Source organism: Microcaecilia unicolor, chromosome 7 (genome assembly GCF_901765095.1).
Source record: "Microcaecilia unicolor chromosome 7, aMicUni1.1, whole genome shotgun sequence".
NCBI classification, from domain to species: Eukaryota; Metazoa; Chordata; class Amphibia; order Gymnophiona; family Siphonopidae; genus Microcaecilia; species Microcaecilia unicolor.
Genome location: NC_044037.1, coordinates 2,365,360 through 2,377,812, shown reverse-complemented (window position 1 = coordinate 2,377,812; position 12,453 = coordinate 2,365,360). Strand labels below are relative to the sequence as shown.

Below are 12,453 nucleotides of genomic sequence, written 5' to 3'. Positions count from 1 at the left end.
ACAAAACCATCAGTAAGACGCTGGGCGAGAAGGAGACAACTGTTGGTGCCATAGTAAGAAAATGGAAGAAGTACAAAATGACTGTCAATCGACAAAGATCTGGGGCTCCACGCAAAATCTCACCTCGTGGGGTATCCTTGATCATGAGGAAGGTTAGAAATCAGCCTACAACTACAAGGGGGGAACTTGTCAATGATCTCAAGGCAGCTGGGACCACTGTCACCACGAAAACCATTGGTAACACATTACGACATAACGGATTGCAATCCTGCAGTGCCCGCAAGGTCCCCCTGCTCCGGAAGGCACATGTGACGGCCCGTCTGAAGTTTGCCAGTGAACACCTGGATGATGCCGAGAGTGATTGGGACAAGGTGCTGTGGTCAGATGAGACAAAAATTGAGCTCTTTGGCATGAACTCAACTCGCCGTGTTTGGAGGAAGAGAAATGCTGCCTATGACCCAAAGAACACCGTCCCCACTGTCAAGCATGGAGGTGGAAATGTTATGTTTTGGGGGTGTTTCTCTGCTAAGGGCACAGGACTACTTCACCGCATCAATGGGAGAATGGATGGGGCCATGTACCGTACAATTCTGAGTGACAACCTCCTTCCCTCCGCCAGGGCCTTAAAAATGGGTCGTGGCTGGGTCTTCCAGCACGACAATGACCCAAAACATACAGCCAAGGCAACAAAGGAGTGGCTCAGGAAGAAGCACATTAGGGTCATGGAGTGGCGTAGCCAGTCACCAGACCTTAATCCCATTGAAAACTTATGGAGGGAGCTGAAGCTGCGAGTTGCCAAGCGACAGCCCAGAACTCTTAATGATTTAGAGATGATCTGCAAAGAGGAGTGGACCAAAATTCCTCCTGACATGTGTGCAAACCTCATCATCAACTACAGAAGACGTCTGACCGCTGTGCTTGCCAACAAGGGTTTTGCCACCAAGTATTAGGTCTTGTTTGCCAGAGGGATTAAATACTTATTTCCCTCTGCAGAATGCAAATAAATTCATATACTTTCCACAATGTGATTTTCCGGATTTAATTTGTGATGTGCTATCTCTCACTGTTACCAATAACCTACCCTTCAATTATGGGCTGCTCATGTCTTTGTCAGTGGGCAAACTTACAAAATCAGCAAGGGATCAAATACTTATTTCCCCCACTGTATGGCCACATGTATGGTCTCATACATACATGGCCTAATCCAGCATTAATAACCCCATTACTATATGCAAACTCAAATATTTCATCTATAAAGCCTCTAGCACAATGCAGAGACATCAAGTCTAACCGAATCACATCACTTGTTTACTGTACTTGGAAGCCTCTGATAAGGTCACAATGTTCCAGGATAATCAAGCTGTTTATCAGCATGGACATCCATGCTGGCAGGCTGTTATCAGAATTAACGTCTATGCAGGACTCTTGGAGAGACTGTGGCTGGTCAACATGTACTTGTTTATGTTACTCCTAGTAAGGAAAGTATGTCAGCAGTACAGATAAGCTTCTGATTTCTCCATAAAAATGGAGCTCTTATCAGAGATAGGCGGCAGTGTCAACATCGCATATGAGGGGCAAGATCTGCATTGGACCACCAGACTGACATCTGAAGTACTGCATCAGGTTATGTGCTATGTATCATTGTATTAGTGCTCTGGGTTAGAGTGACTCTTTGTACTTCAGAGTCTAGCTGGGGCTTTTCTAAATTATTTCTGTAATGGGATTGTCTTTATTTCTGTTTCTCTTATACCATGTTTGCTCCTATTTTAAATAAAATTGCTCTATTTTTAAAATATGGGGGTATAGGGTTAGTTTCTTCTATTATTTTGGCACAGCAGGCTTGTATCTAAAGATAAGGAGGAATACATTTGCACATGTCATTCCACTCACTAATGTTGGTCTTTTCTGGGACCCATTTCTTTCAGAATTTACATTAAGGGTCAGACACCCCAAACAGACCATCTGTATTGCATCTACACTACTTTTGTGAATTGGCTATAATAGGTGCATTTTTGCACCTAAAAATAGGTGTCCCTTTGTAGAATCACCCTCAAAATGCTCTGCAAATTTCTGATGAGTATTGTTAACAGAGATCCTTTCCTCTGCTAAAATCCAAGAGGTACCTGATTAAGAATTTATACATTGAAAGTTTTTAGGACCATCAATTGCTTCTTCAAGTTGATCTTTAAATTGCTTTTGTCTGCTGAAAATCTCTCGTCTCTTGCTTTATTCTTCTTTCACTGCCCCTTCATAAAACTATGATGACCTTGTGGAATGAGAAATCTGAACCAAACAAACAGTGTCACCAACATGCTTACCAAACTTCTCATATTATTCCATGTACTAAACAAATTTAAAAAAAAAAATTACAAACAAGCCATTTAGATCCAGTGCAGCTTTTCTACCATGATAGATGACAGAGCTGGAACCATTTGAACTGTAATGATTCACCACTGGGGCTACTCGGAGTGACCCAGTACTTTTTATTTTAAAAAATCACCATTATTTTAACAGAATAGTGGCAAGGACAGTGCACTGCAAATAACAGTTACAGCGCCAGAACAAGTATGTCCACGTTCAGAACAAAAGGGAAAATTAGGTTCTTACCTTGGTAATTTTCTTTCCTTTAGTCACAGCAGATGAATCCATTAACTGATGGGTTGTATCCACCTACCAGCAGATGGAGACAAAGAACACTGAAGAACCACAGTGACCCTTGGACGACTAGCCCCATCTGCCTTCAGTATTTGAAATTTCCAAAGCAGAGTGAATAAGCAAGGTAACATCACATAAACTTTTCTCACAGTGAACAAATGCCCCAGAACCGGAACAATAACCACACAAAGAAGGGACGAACTCAACCTCCTGCAATAGAACAGCATGTAGAAATTTTAAGAACTGTTCATCAACTCCTCCTGCTGAGATACAATATCTGCATGAAAGAACAGAACAAACACACAAAGTCAGATAGGGAGGGATCATGGATTCATCTGCTGTGACTAAAGGAAAGAAAATTACCAAGGTAAGAACCTAATTTTCCCTTCCTTGTCAACAACAGCAGATGAATCCATTAACTGAAGGGATGTACAAAAGCACTCCCTACATAGGGTGGAAACCGGCAACTCCCTGCGCTCCAAAATGTGCATCCTGCTTTGCTGCCACATCCAGCCTGTAATGCCGTACAAACGAGAGCTGAGAAGCCCAAGTAGCTGCAAGACAGATCTCTTGAAGAGAAAGGACACCTGTTTCAGCTCATGAGGAGGAAATCGCTCTTGTGGAATGCGCTTTAAACGCTTCAGGGGGAGCCCGCCCTGAAAGCAGATACGCAGAAAAGATGACTTCTCTGAGCCAACGGGCTATAGTGGCCTTAGACGCCGGGCACCCACGTCGAGGACCTGTCAACAAGACAAAAAGATGATCAGAAGTCCTGAAGTCATTTGACATCTGTAGATACTGCAACAGAGCCCTGCGGACATCTAAAAGATGTAATTGCCCAAAGGAATCCGGAAAGTCCTCCCTAGAAAAGGAAGGTAGAAAAATGGCCTGGTTCAGGTGAAACGCTGAAACCACCTTAGGCAGGAAGGAAGGCACTGTACATACCATCACCCCGGACTCTGAGAACTGCAGAAAAGGGTCCCGACAGGAAAGCGCCTGAAGCTCAGATACGTGTCTAGCCAATGTAATGGCCACCAAAAAGACCGTCTTGAGAGTCACATCCTTCTCAGAAGCTCGCTTCAGCGGCTCAAAAGGCAAACACTGGAGAGCCTTCAACACCAGCCCCAGGTTCCAGGCTGGACAAGGCAACTGCACGGGCAATGTCCGGATGAGCAGCAAGGGACAAGCCAGAGACCTTCCCTTGGTAGCATGCCAATGCTGCCACTTGCACCTGAAGGGAATTGTAAGCCATCCTGCAAAAAGTCCAGGACCAGCGAGACAGTAGCCCACGCGGGAGTGACCTCTTTCGGAATGCACCACTCCTCAAACTTACACCATATCCGAGCATAGGCTGCGGAAGTAGACCGCTTGCGGGCCTGCAAGAGAGTGGAGATGACCTTGTTAGAGTAGCCCTTATCTCTCAATTGTGCCCTCTCAAGAGCCAGGCCATAAGACCAAATCGGCAGGGATCCTCCACAGTCACCGGGCCTTGAACCAAAAGGTTCGGAACCCGAGGTAAAGGAAGTGGAGCCTCCACCAGCATCCGGCAGAGATCCGCATACCATTGACGCCTTGGCCAATCTGGAGCAATGAGAATCACCAATCCTCAGTGTAGCCGAATCCGCAGGAAGACTCGCCCTATCAAGGGCCAAGGAGGGAACACATATAGGAGGCCCGAGGGCCAGGGTGAGTCAGTGCATCCAACCCCACCGAGCGAGGATCTCTCCGTCTGCTGAAAAAGCGAGGGACTTTGGCTTTTGCACTTGACGCCATAAGATCCATTTCGGGAGTCCCCCATTTGGCACAAATCTGAAGAAAAACTTCTGCCAGTTCCCATTCTGCCGGTCGATTTGATGCCTGCTGAGAAAATCGGCTTGCACGTTGCTCTGACCTGCTATGTGAGCTGCTGACAGAAGCTGCAGGTGGAGCTCGGCCCAGTGGCAAATCTGAGCGGCCTCCGCAGCCAGGGCCCTGCACTGAGTGCCGCACTTACGATTGATGTAGGCCACCGCTGTCATGTTGTCTGACAGAACCCGGACAGCAAGCCCCTTCAGAGTCTTGTGGAAGGCCATCAGAGCCTGGAATATCGCTCTTAGTTCCAAGCAATTGATGGACCACCCCACCTCCATGGGTGTCCACTGACCCTAGGCATAGCTTCCCTGGCAATGTGCTCCCCAGCCCAAAAGGCTGGCATCCGTTATCACCAGGCCCCAAGAAGGAAGCGCGAGCGGCATTCCTTGTAGCAGCATCCCGTCGGAGAGCCACCAATCCATACTGCACCGGGCCGCAGGGAGCCACGTTAGTCTGCGTTGATATTCTTGGGAAATCGGAGACCATTGATGGAGCAGGGCAATCTGCAGTGGCCTCTTAGGCGCTCTCACCCAGGGAACCACCTCCAAGGTGGCCATCATTGACCCCAGCAGCTGGACAAAGTCCCAAGCTCGAGGGTGAGGCATCCGCAGGAGCAGACGGACCTGAGTCTGAAGCTTGCACCTCCTGTGGTCGGGGAGAAAGACCAACCCAGAGGCCGTGTCGAACCGGACCCCCAAATACTCGAGAGAGAGAGGGGGGGTCAGGTGACTTTTGAGTATATTGACCACCCAGCCCAGAGTCTGCAGGACTGTAACCACTCTGGCTGTGGCAAGACGACTTTCATCTGCCCAATCCGCTCTGATGAGCCAGTCATCGAGATAAGGGTGATACCCTCTCGCCTGAGAAAGGCAGCTACCACCACCACCACCACCATTACTTTGGAAAAGGTACAGGGAGCTGTGGCTAGGCCGAACGGCAAGTCCCAAAACTGAAAATGCTGGCCCAACCGGAGGAACCGCTGGTGCGGGGGCCAAATAGGAATGTGCAAATAAGCTTCCTTGAGGTCCAGCAGAGCACCCCGGGCAATACCTGCAAGCTTCACGGAAGTGAGGTCTGGAAGAGGAGGGAAACATAGGACCCTTGGAAGAAGGCCTCGGCCTATCCTCAGGTAACCGCTGGGGCTTAGAATCCCCTAGGTCTTTAACAATCTTCTCCAAATAACAGGAGGCCCCCAAAGGGTAACCTCAACAGCCTTTACTTAGAAGCCATGTCTGCCGCCCAATGCCGCAGCCAAAGAAGGCGGTGGGCAGAAACCACCACAGTCATCTGCTTAGCCGAAGCTCTGACCAGATCATAAAGGGCATCAGCCAAAAATGACAGAGCCGTCTCCATCCGCGGGACAACTTCAGAGAGGGACCCCGCACCCTCCGCGGGCTGATCCACCGCCTGTTGTAACCAAGAAAGACAGGCGCGGGCTGCATAGGAACTGCAAATAGACACTCTTAAGGCAAGGCCCAATATTTCAAAGGACCGCTTCAGCGCGGATTCTAGCCGCCGGTCCTGCATGTCTTTCAAAGCAACCCCTCCCTCTACAGGGAGAGTGGTCTTTTTAGTCACCGCCGTGACCACGCGTCCACTTTAGGCATCCCAAAAAGGGCCAAGTGAACCTCACTCAGAGGGTAAAGCTGACCCCATAGCCCTGGCCACTTTCAAAGGCCCATTGGGGTCAGACCAATGAGCTGAACTAAGCTCCTGGATGGAGTCATGCACAGGAAAGGACCGCATAGGCTTCTTAGTACTCGCCATCCTAAGATTAACAGGAGGGGGCATCGCTTTCGGCAGGATCATCAATCGAGAGGGCCTGCAAGGCGTCAGTAATGAGAGCTGGCAGCTCGTCGCGGTGGAAAAGCCGAACCGCATTGGGATCATCCGAATCCCGTGGCAAACAGGCACCCTTCTCCGGATCCTCCGTCCATGAGGGCCTGCCAGATCCCTCAGACTCCCTCAGCCAGACCACCGGGGGGGGGGGGGGGGGGGGGGGTGGGGCGGGAGGGAGATGCGCCAGACAGGGAATTTACCTATTTTTAGCGTGTTTCCAATGCTCGAGGGAAGAAATAACATCTGTAGCCATCCCTGCGGCATCCACACCCGGAGGGAAACCAGAATGCAACGCAGTGTCAGACACCTGCGGCAGAGCTCTTTTCAGCATGAAGGCCTTATGCCTCAGAAGCACAAACTCAGGGCAGAAGAAAAAAAAAAAAACCTCACCCTGGCCTTCCTTCCCCGAATTAGGCGAAACGGAGGTTGGAACTCCTCTGGCAGCCTCGAAACGAGGCGTCACCCTGCACTCAGACTCCTCCAGGCAAAACAAACAGTGGATCCACTGTTTGTTTTGCCTGTCTTGGGTTCCCCTGTGGAGAGCTCGCCTTCTGTGGGCGTTTGCTTCCTCAGACTCCTCCACCATCGCGGGGGTCGAGGCATGCGGCGCTTCCAAAATGGTGCCCGCTACCAGCTCCATCGAGCGGGAAGAATCATCGCTCACCATGCTGATACTAGCTCGAGCGTCTAAGGAGCACGTACTGCAAAGCCCCGCTGCTGACCTGCGCTTACCACAGATGGAGCAGCGCTTAACTCCTTCAGCAACCATCGCCCAACTGGACGGAAATATAGCAATAAAATGGCGGCTTCGCGCCAAAACTTACCCCGTTCGGAACGCTGTCCGCGGGAACCTCCCCGGAGGAGCTGGGCACCACTCTCATCTCAGAAGACCGAGTCAACGAGCTCCGGTCAAGCTGCACTGAATCTCTGGAGAAAGCCTCAGAACAGCCACGCAGTAAAAGCGCACTTTTTTTTTTTTTTTTTTTACACACTGTGAGGAAAGTTGGAGGCAGGCAGCAACAGAGGGACTCCGGGAGGAGGGGGGAATGGGTAAGGCAGGGAAAGGGCAAACCTATATGCCTTTAAAGTGGGCACCACCAGCCACAACACCCCTGCTCAACTGGCAAAGCACAGGAGCCACCCCAGGCAGAAATCCAGGAGCTGATCAAGCTACGTCCACACCTGTTGGGAGATAGAGAAATACTGAAGGCAGATGGGGCTAGTCGTCCAAGGGTCACTGTGGTTCTTCAGTGTTCTCTATCTCCACCTGCTGGTAGGCGGATACAACCCATCAGTTAATGGATTCATCTGCTGTTGACGACAAGGAACCCTTGTTAGAGTTGAACCATAATTCATAGCCAAATTACGTGCAGGGCTGGCCCTGCCACTCAATGGACTAGGTAACCACCTTGGTCAGCAGCATCGCTCCCCTTTTTCCTCCCTTCAGCTGCCACTGCCCTCCCCTTTCTAAGCTGAAGGGACTGTAAGAGGTAGAGCCCTCTGTCACAACTTAACCTATGTATCACAGAATTTAATCTGACCCAGCTTGTGGTGCAGACTTGTGATGTCACATAGATGCTGTGTTAATAAGATTTTTGCCCTTCCTTGAATCAGATCTACAGATCAGTCTGGAAGAATTCAGACGACCTTGACTAAGTTATTGTTTATGTAGACCCAGGCCACAAGGCTGGTTACCATGAGGAACATTCCTGTGGTTGGGCCCAGTCACAACAAAAGGCCTGTCAATCATCTGTCATGGAGGTATCATGACATGAAACTTGTTTACTGATAAACAGTATAAATACAGACATGCAGCGATCAGCAGGTCAGAAGATAAGAGAAGCAAAACATCTTTGACGTTTTGCGATGCCGGTAACTGGGAACAAAACAGGAGCTAGGCAGACTTCTACAGTCAACGCCCTGATCGTGACTGGATAGACAGGGATGGGCTGGAGTGTAAATTTTAAGGGTCTTCGATGTTAGCTTTAGAACAAGAAGAGTACTGGGCAGACTTCTACGGTCTGTGCCCTGAGAATGGAAAGGACAAATCAAACTCGGGTATAAAGTATCACATACCATGTAAAATGAGTTTATCTTGTTGGGCAGACTGGATGGACCGTACAGGTGTTTATCTGCCATCATTTACTATGTTACATTGACATCACTGCCTGTGAAAAGCCTACTACACCACTTTTACCATCATGGAGAAGACTTTAGAGACACCTACAGGTGATAAATTTTAAGTTCTCTGATCACGATACAGCTGGGTTGAAACCATCTGATCCCTGTTCATGCTATTAAATTGGGTCTAGGAATTACAGGAATGTGTATTAGAAAAGATTTCTAGGCCAGTTTCTAAGAAGCCCTGTTTACCCTTTATTTCTAGTGGTCCATAGTTCCTAACAGTAGGATAAAGGATTTGTGGACTAAGGGGCTTTTTTTATTTGGCGATTCCAGTCTCTAGCTGCAATTTATTCCTATCTTTTTACACTGTACTGTGCTGACTCCTCCCAGGACAAGAGTATTTAGGTCTATGCTGGATTGCTGCCACATCCTTCCCCCCAACCGGAAGTCATGTTTTGGGAGCTGTTGTTAAACAGAGCCCACATTGGCACTGAAGCATTTCCCCTTTGCGTCTGGGAAGGACGACGGTGGTGGTAGCAGCACAGCCCTGGCAAGAATAAGCAAAGGAGGGAGATGCTGGACTCTGAGGGAGCTTGGAGGGCAACCTCCTTGTGTGCTGCTTTTATAAGTATGAAAGTAGACAAAATGTTAGATACTTTATTTAATATATTATGATGCATTTTAAATACAACTATAAAAATATCAAAATCCTCATCAATATAAATTCTAACCACTGTGCAAAAGTACAAAATGTGCTTTGTGGATCAGAGGGCGGAAACCTTACAGAAGTATGGGGTCCTTACCGCAGGCATCCGCAGTAGTTACATTCAGCAGGCGCTACCCATGTGCTAAAAAGCAGACTTTTTTTTTTTTTTTAGGGCTGGGGCATGTTTGGGGGCTACTCGGTTAGCACAGATGCATCATCAAGTCTGCTTAGTGCAAGAGCCCTTTCCGCTTAGTAAAAAGATGTCTGTAAGGGCTGCCACGCTACCTGGGCCATTAATTGAAGACGTGGAAAGTGTGGCCATTTTACAGCTGCGCTAAAAATGGCCTCAGCATGCAGGAAAGCCCTGCGCTATTGATACCACAAAGCCACTTTAGTGCAGCTTGAAGGACTCCTAGGTTCATACTAAGATTTATGTATCACCACACACACTGACCATTCATCACCAAAAGCTCAAGAACAAAAACAAACATGATTCGTGTTGGAGTTGGACTCCTGGAACCTTTAACATAATTTTACAAACACAAACATTAAAAGGAACTATTAAGAGAAAGCACTGATAAATGGAGTACACACAAATAAGTAAAAAAACAAGAGTTCACCAAGATTTTCATCCTCTGATGGTCAACAAAACACTGTTGTATTTTAAATACAGGCATTGCCGTTACTTCCTTCGGTCTCAAATGCTCAAGTATTGCAATGAACGGGATTTGGTGGCATCACATCAGTTTATATGGTAAAGAAACACCTTGTTCAAACATCAAAACTGTCTGACATAAAGCAAATGGAAGTGTAGGAACATGACTGCCCCTTCTTCAAAAGGCACACCGCTGCTGGTGACAGTCTTTGAGAAGTTATACCTAGGAGACATTGAGATCCTGTAGACAGAAGGCTTTCCACAGGTTGCAAACTCTCCCCCAGGCGGCTCTGGATTTCTGTTCTGCTATGAACTACTTGAGGAATCATCTGAAGATCCAAAGACCAATTTCCTACGTCAGCTCCATTCTCGCAGCCATGAACAAACATTACCACATGTATAGTCCATCTCAACACTATTTCTAGAGTTTTGTTTCACCTCCTCTGTAAAAAGTCCAATTTCTTCCTTCACAGTAGAAATTATGAAAGCTGCTTACAGTTCAACTGTTCCATAATACGGGACAGCTCTAACTTGCCCAACAGAATTTCTCTTTTGGCTTCAGGTTTTGCAGGTTTCCTCAGGGAGCTTGATATCATCTATAACATTAGAAACACAGAAAAAAAAGAGAATGTGGTCTCAGAAATACTATGACACCCTCAATACCAAACTCACAGTTTCCATTCTATTCAAGAACTTAGCGATTGTGGGGATAGGGCTTCGGTTCTTATAAAAATGCCTGCTATTTCCACATTAAGTCTATCTGATACTTTCAACATTTGCTCTACAGCCCCACTACAGAGCAACGGCCAGGGGGATCTGGAGGAAGCAGCATCACTTTTAATCTGTGGAGCCCATTCCCTCCCTCCTTCCCTAGCAAAGCTGCCTCTGAAGAATGCCGGACAGGTTGCTGCATAGCAATCAAATCATACCTGGGGGATCCGACAGTCCATAACTGGAAAAGAAAGCAGGGACGGGAGGAGGCTGGCAGCTCTCGTCTACATCTGTATAAATCAGGAGATTGCTAAAAAGCTCATTTTAACAGGACAGATTCAGAGATGCACTCTGGATCCAACTCTAATGGTAAATGCTGAGTGCTGTCTGTGGCTTATCTAATGCAGCCAATTAAAAACATGGCATTAATGTGCTTTATAAGCTGATATGATCTTTATGAACCATTGCAGCGACAAAAATGAAAAACCCCCTAAAAATTGTGGTAATCTCAAAAAGCAAACTTTATTAACTAGTGTCATAGGTAGTACATACATCCAGATCATCCATTGTGGAGGGGGTCCTCTATCGCTCACTTTCTGGATCATCTACGATAAATAGAAAACAAAAGGCAGTGAGGAGAGAAAATGCATCCATATACTCTACCTGCAGCGTTATGTGAGAAGAAAATGCACCCACAGATTGTGCCTGCAACACTATAAGGACAAGAAATGTACCTGCGGCGCTACGAGAAGAGAAAATGCACCTGTAGCAGAGACAAGATGGCCGCTGGCCGCTGATAAGAGGGTACGGAGCTGCTGCGCCAATGACCCCGGTTGGGATTTAATTCCAAACGGGAACGTACGGCTACCTGGCCCGCACACGAAGGGTGCCGCTGAGCGCTGGACACCTCCAGGGAAGATCGTGGGCTACCAATGCGAGCGGTCTGGGACGAGAGAAGAGCGGAGGATGTGGTCTTTCTCCACAAAAGTTAAGTAGGGGAAGCTGAGAACTACAGGCCAGTTGTTCTGACCTCTGTGATGGGTTTATGTTTCTTATAAAAATGTATCTACTGCCTGGCTTGAACAGGTCTCAGTGGTTAACAAAATAAAATTAGAAATGTGAGAGTAAAGAACACCATTGTTATTGGCAGGAAAGACCTAATAGCACTCAAGACACACAGGAGTGTGGTCTTCCCATTAGCAAGAACCTACTAAATTCCCTTTGTTGAATAAAACCAAGGGGCATAAAAAGGTTTTGAGCACAGTTTTAGACTTCCTGCAATTTAACTCTGCTCGGAAATGCGTCTAAGACACAGGATAGTGCAGTTTCTGGAATCTAATGGACTGAAGGACCTGAAGCAATGTAGTTTTACAGGTAGGTCTTTTCCTACAAATTCAATCCATTTCTTTGACTGGGTTAGTGGACAGTTGGATCGAGGGAATGCGCTAGATGTGGTGTACTTAGATTTCAGCAAAGCTTTTGCTAGTAGATTTATGAACTGAGTGCTCTCATTGTGGGCCCTAAAGGTGACTGACCTGGGTTAGAAACAGAGGGTACTGGTAAATGCAGCTCATGCTGAGGAAAGGACCATTAAGCAGCGCTGTTCTGCAAGATCGGTTAGCATTTATGCGAGTCATCCTGTTGAAGGGCTGTCTGGTACGATTTGATGGGGTGGAGAACAGGAGGAGGGCTCTAGTAAAATTTGAATAAGGGCCCTGAATTTGGCAGCTAAGATTTAATGCTAGAAAATGCAAGATCATACTTTGGGCTACAAAAACCCAAAAGAGGAATACAGCACAGGAAGCAACATACTTGTGTGCATGAAAGAAGAGGGGGACTTGGGGGTGATTGTATATGATCATCTTAATGTGATCAAGACAAAGATGTTTGGGTGAATAGGGAAAGCAATGGC

General features: G+C 47.3%; 1 protein-coding gene across 2 annotated transcripts in view; it reads right to left on the bottom strand.

Annotated features, from left to right (window-relative positions):
* Positions 1 to 9,183: 9,183 nt before the first annotated feature.
* Positions 9,184 to 12,453, bottom strand: part of LOC115474895 — a 33,941-nt gene continuing 30,671 nt past the window's right edge. The window contains exons 9-10 of one of the 2 annotated variants that reach the window (XM_030210588.1): positions 11,094 to 11,146; positions 9,184 to 10,426 (exon numbers count right to left, since the gene is read on the bottom strand). In XM_030210588.1, coding sequence (XP_030066448.1) covers positions 11,124 to 11,146 — 23 coding nt within the window. In that variant the 3' untranslated portion in view covers positions 9,184 to 10,426; positions 11,094 to 11,123. The remainder of the gene's footprint in view (positions 10,427 to 11,093; positions 11,147 to 12,453) is intronic. The other variant, XM_030210587.1, reaches the window with a different exon arrangement.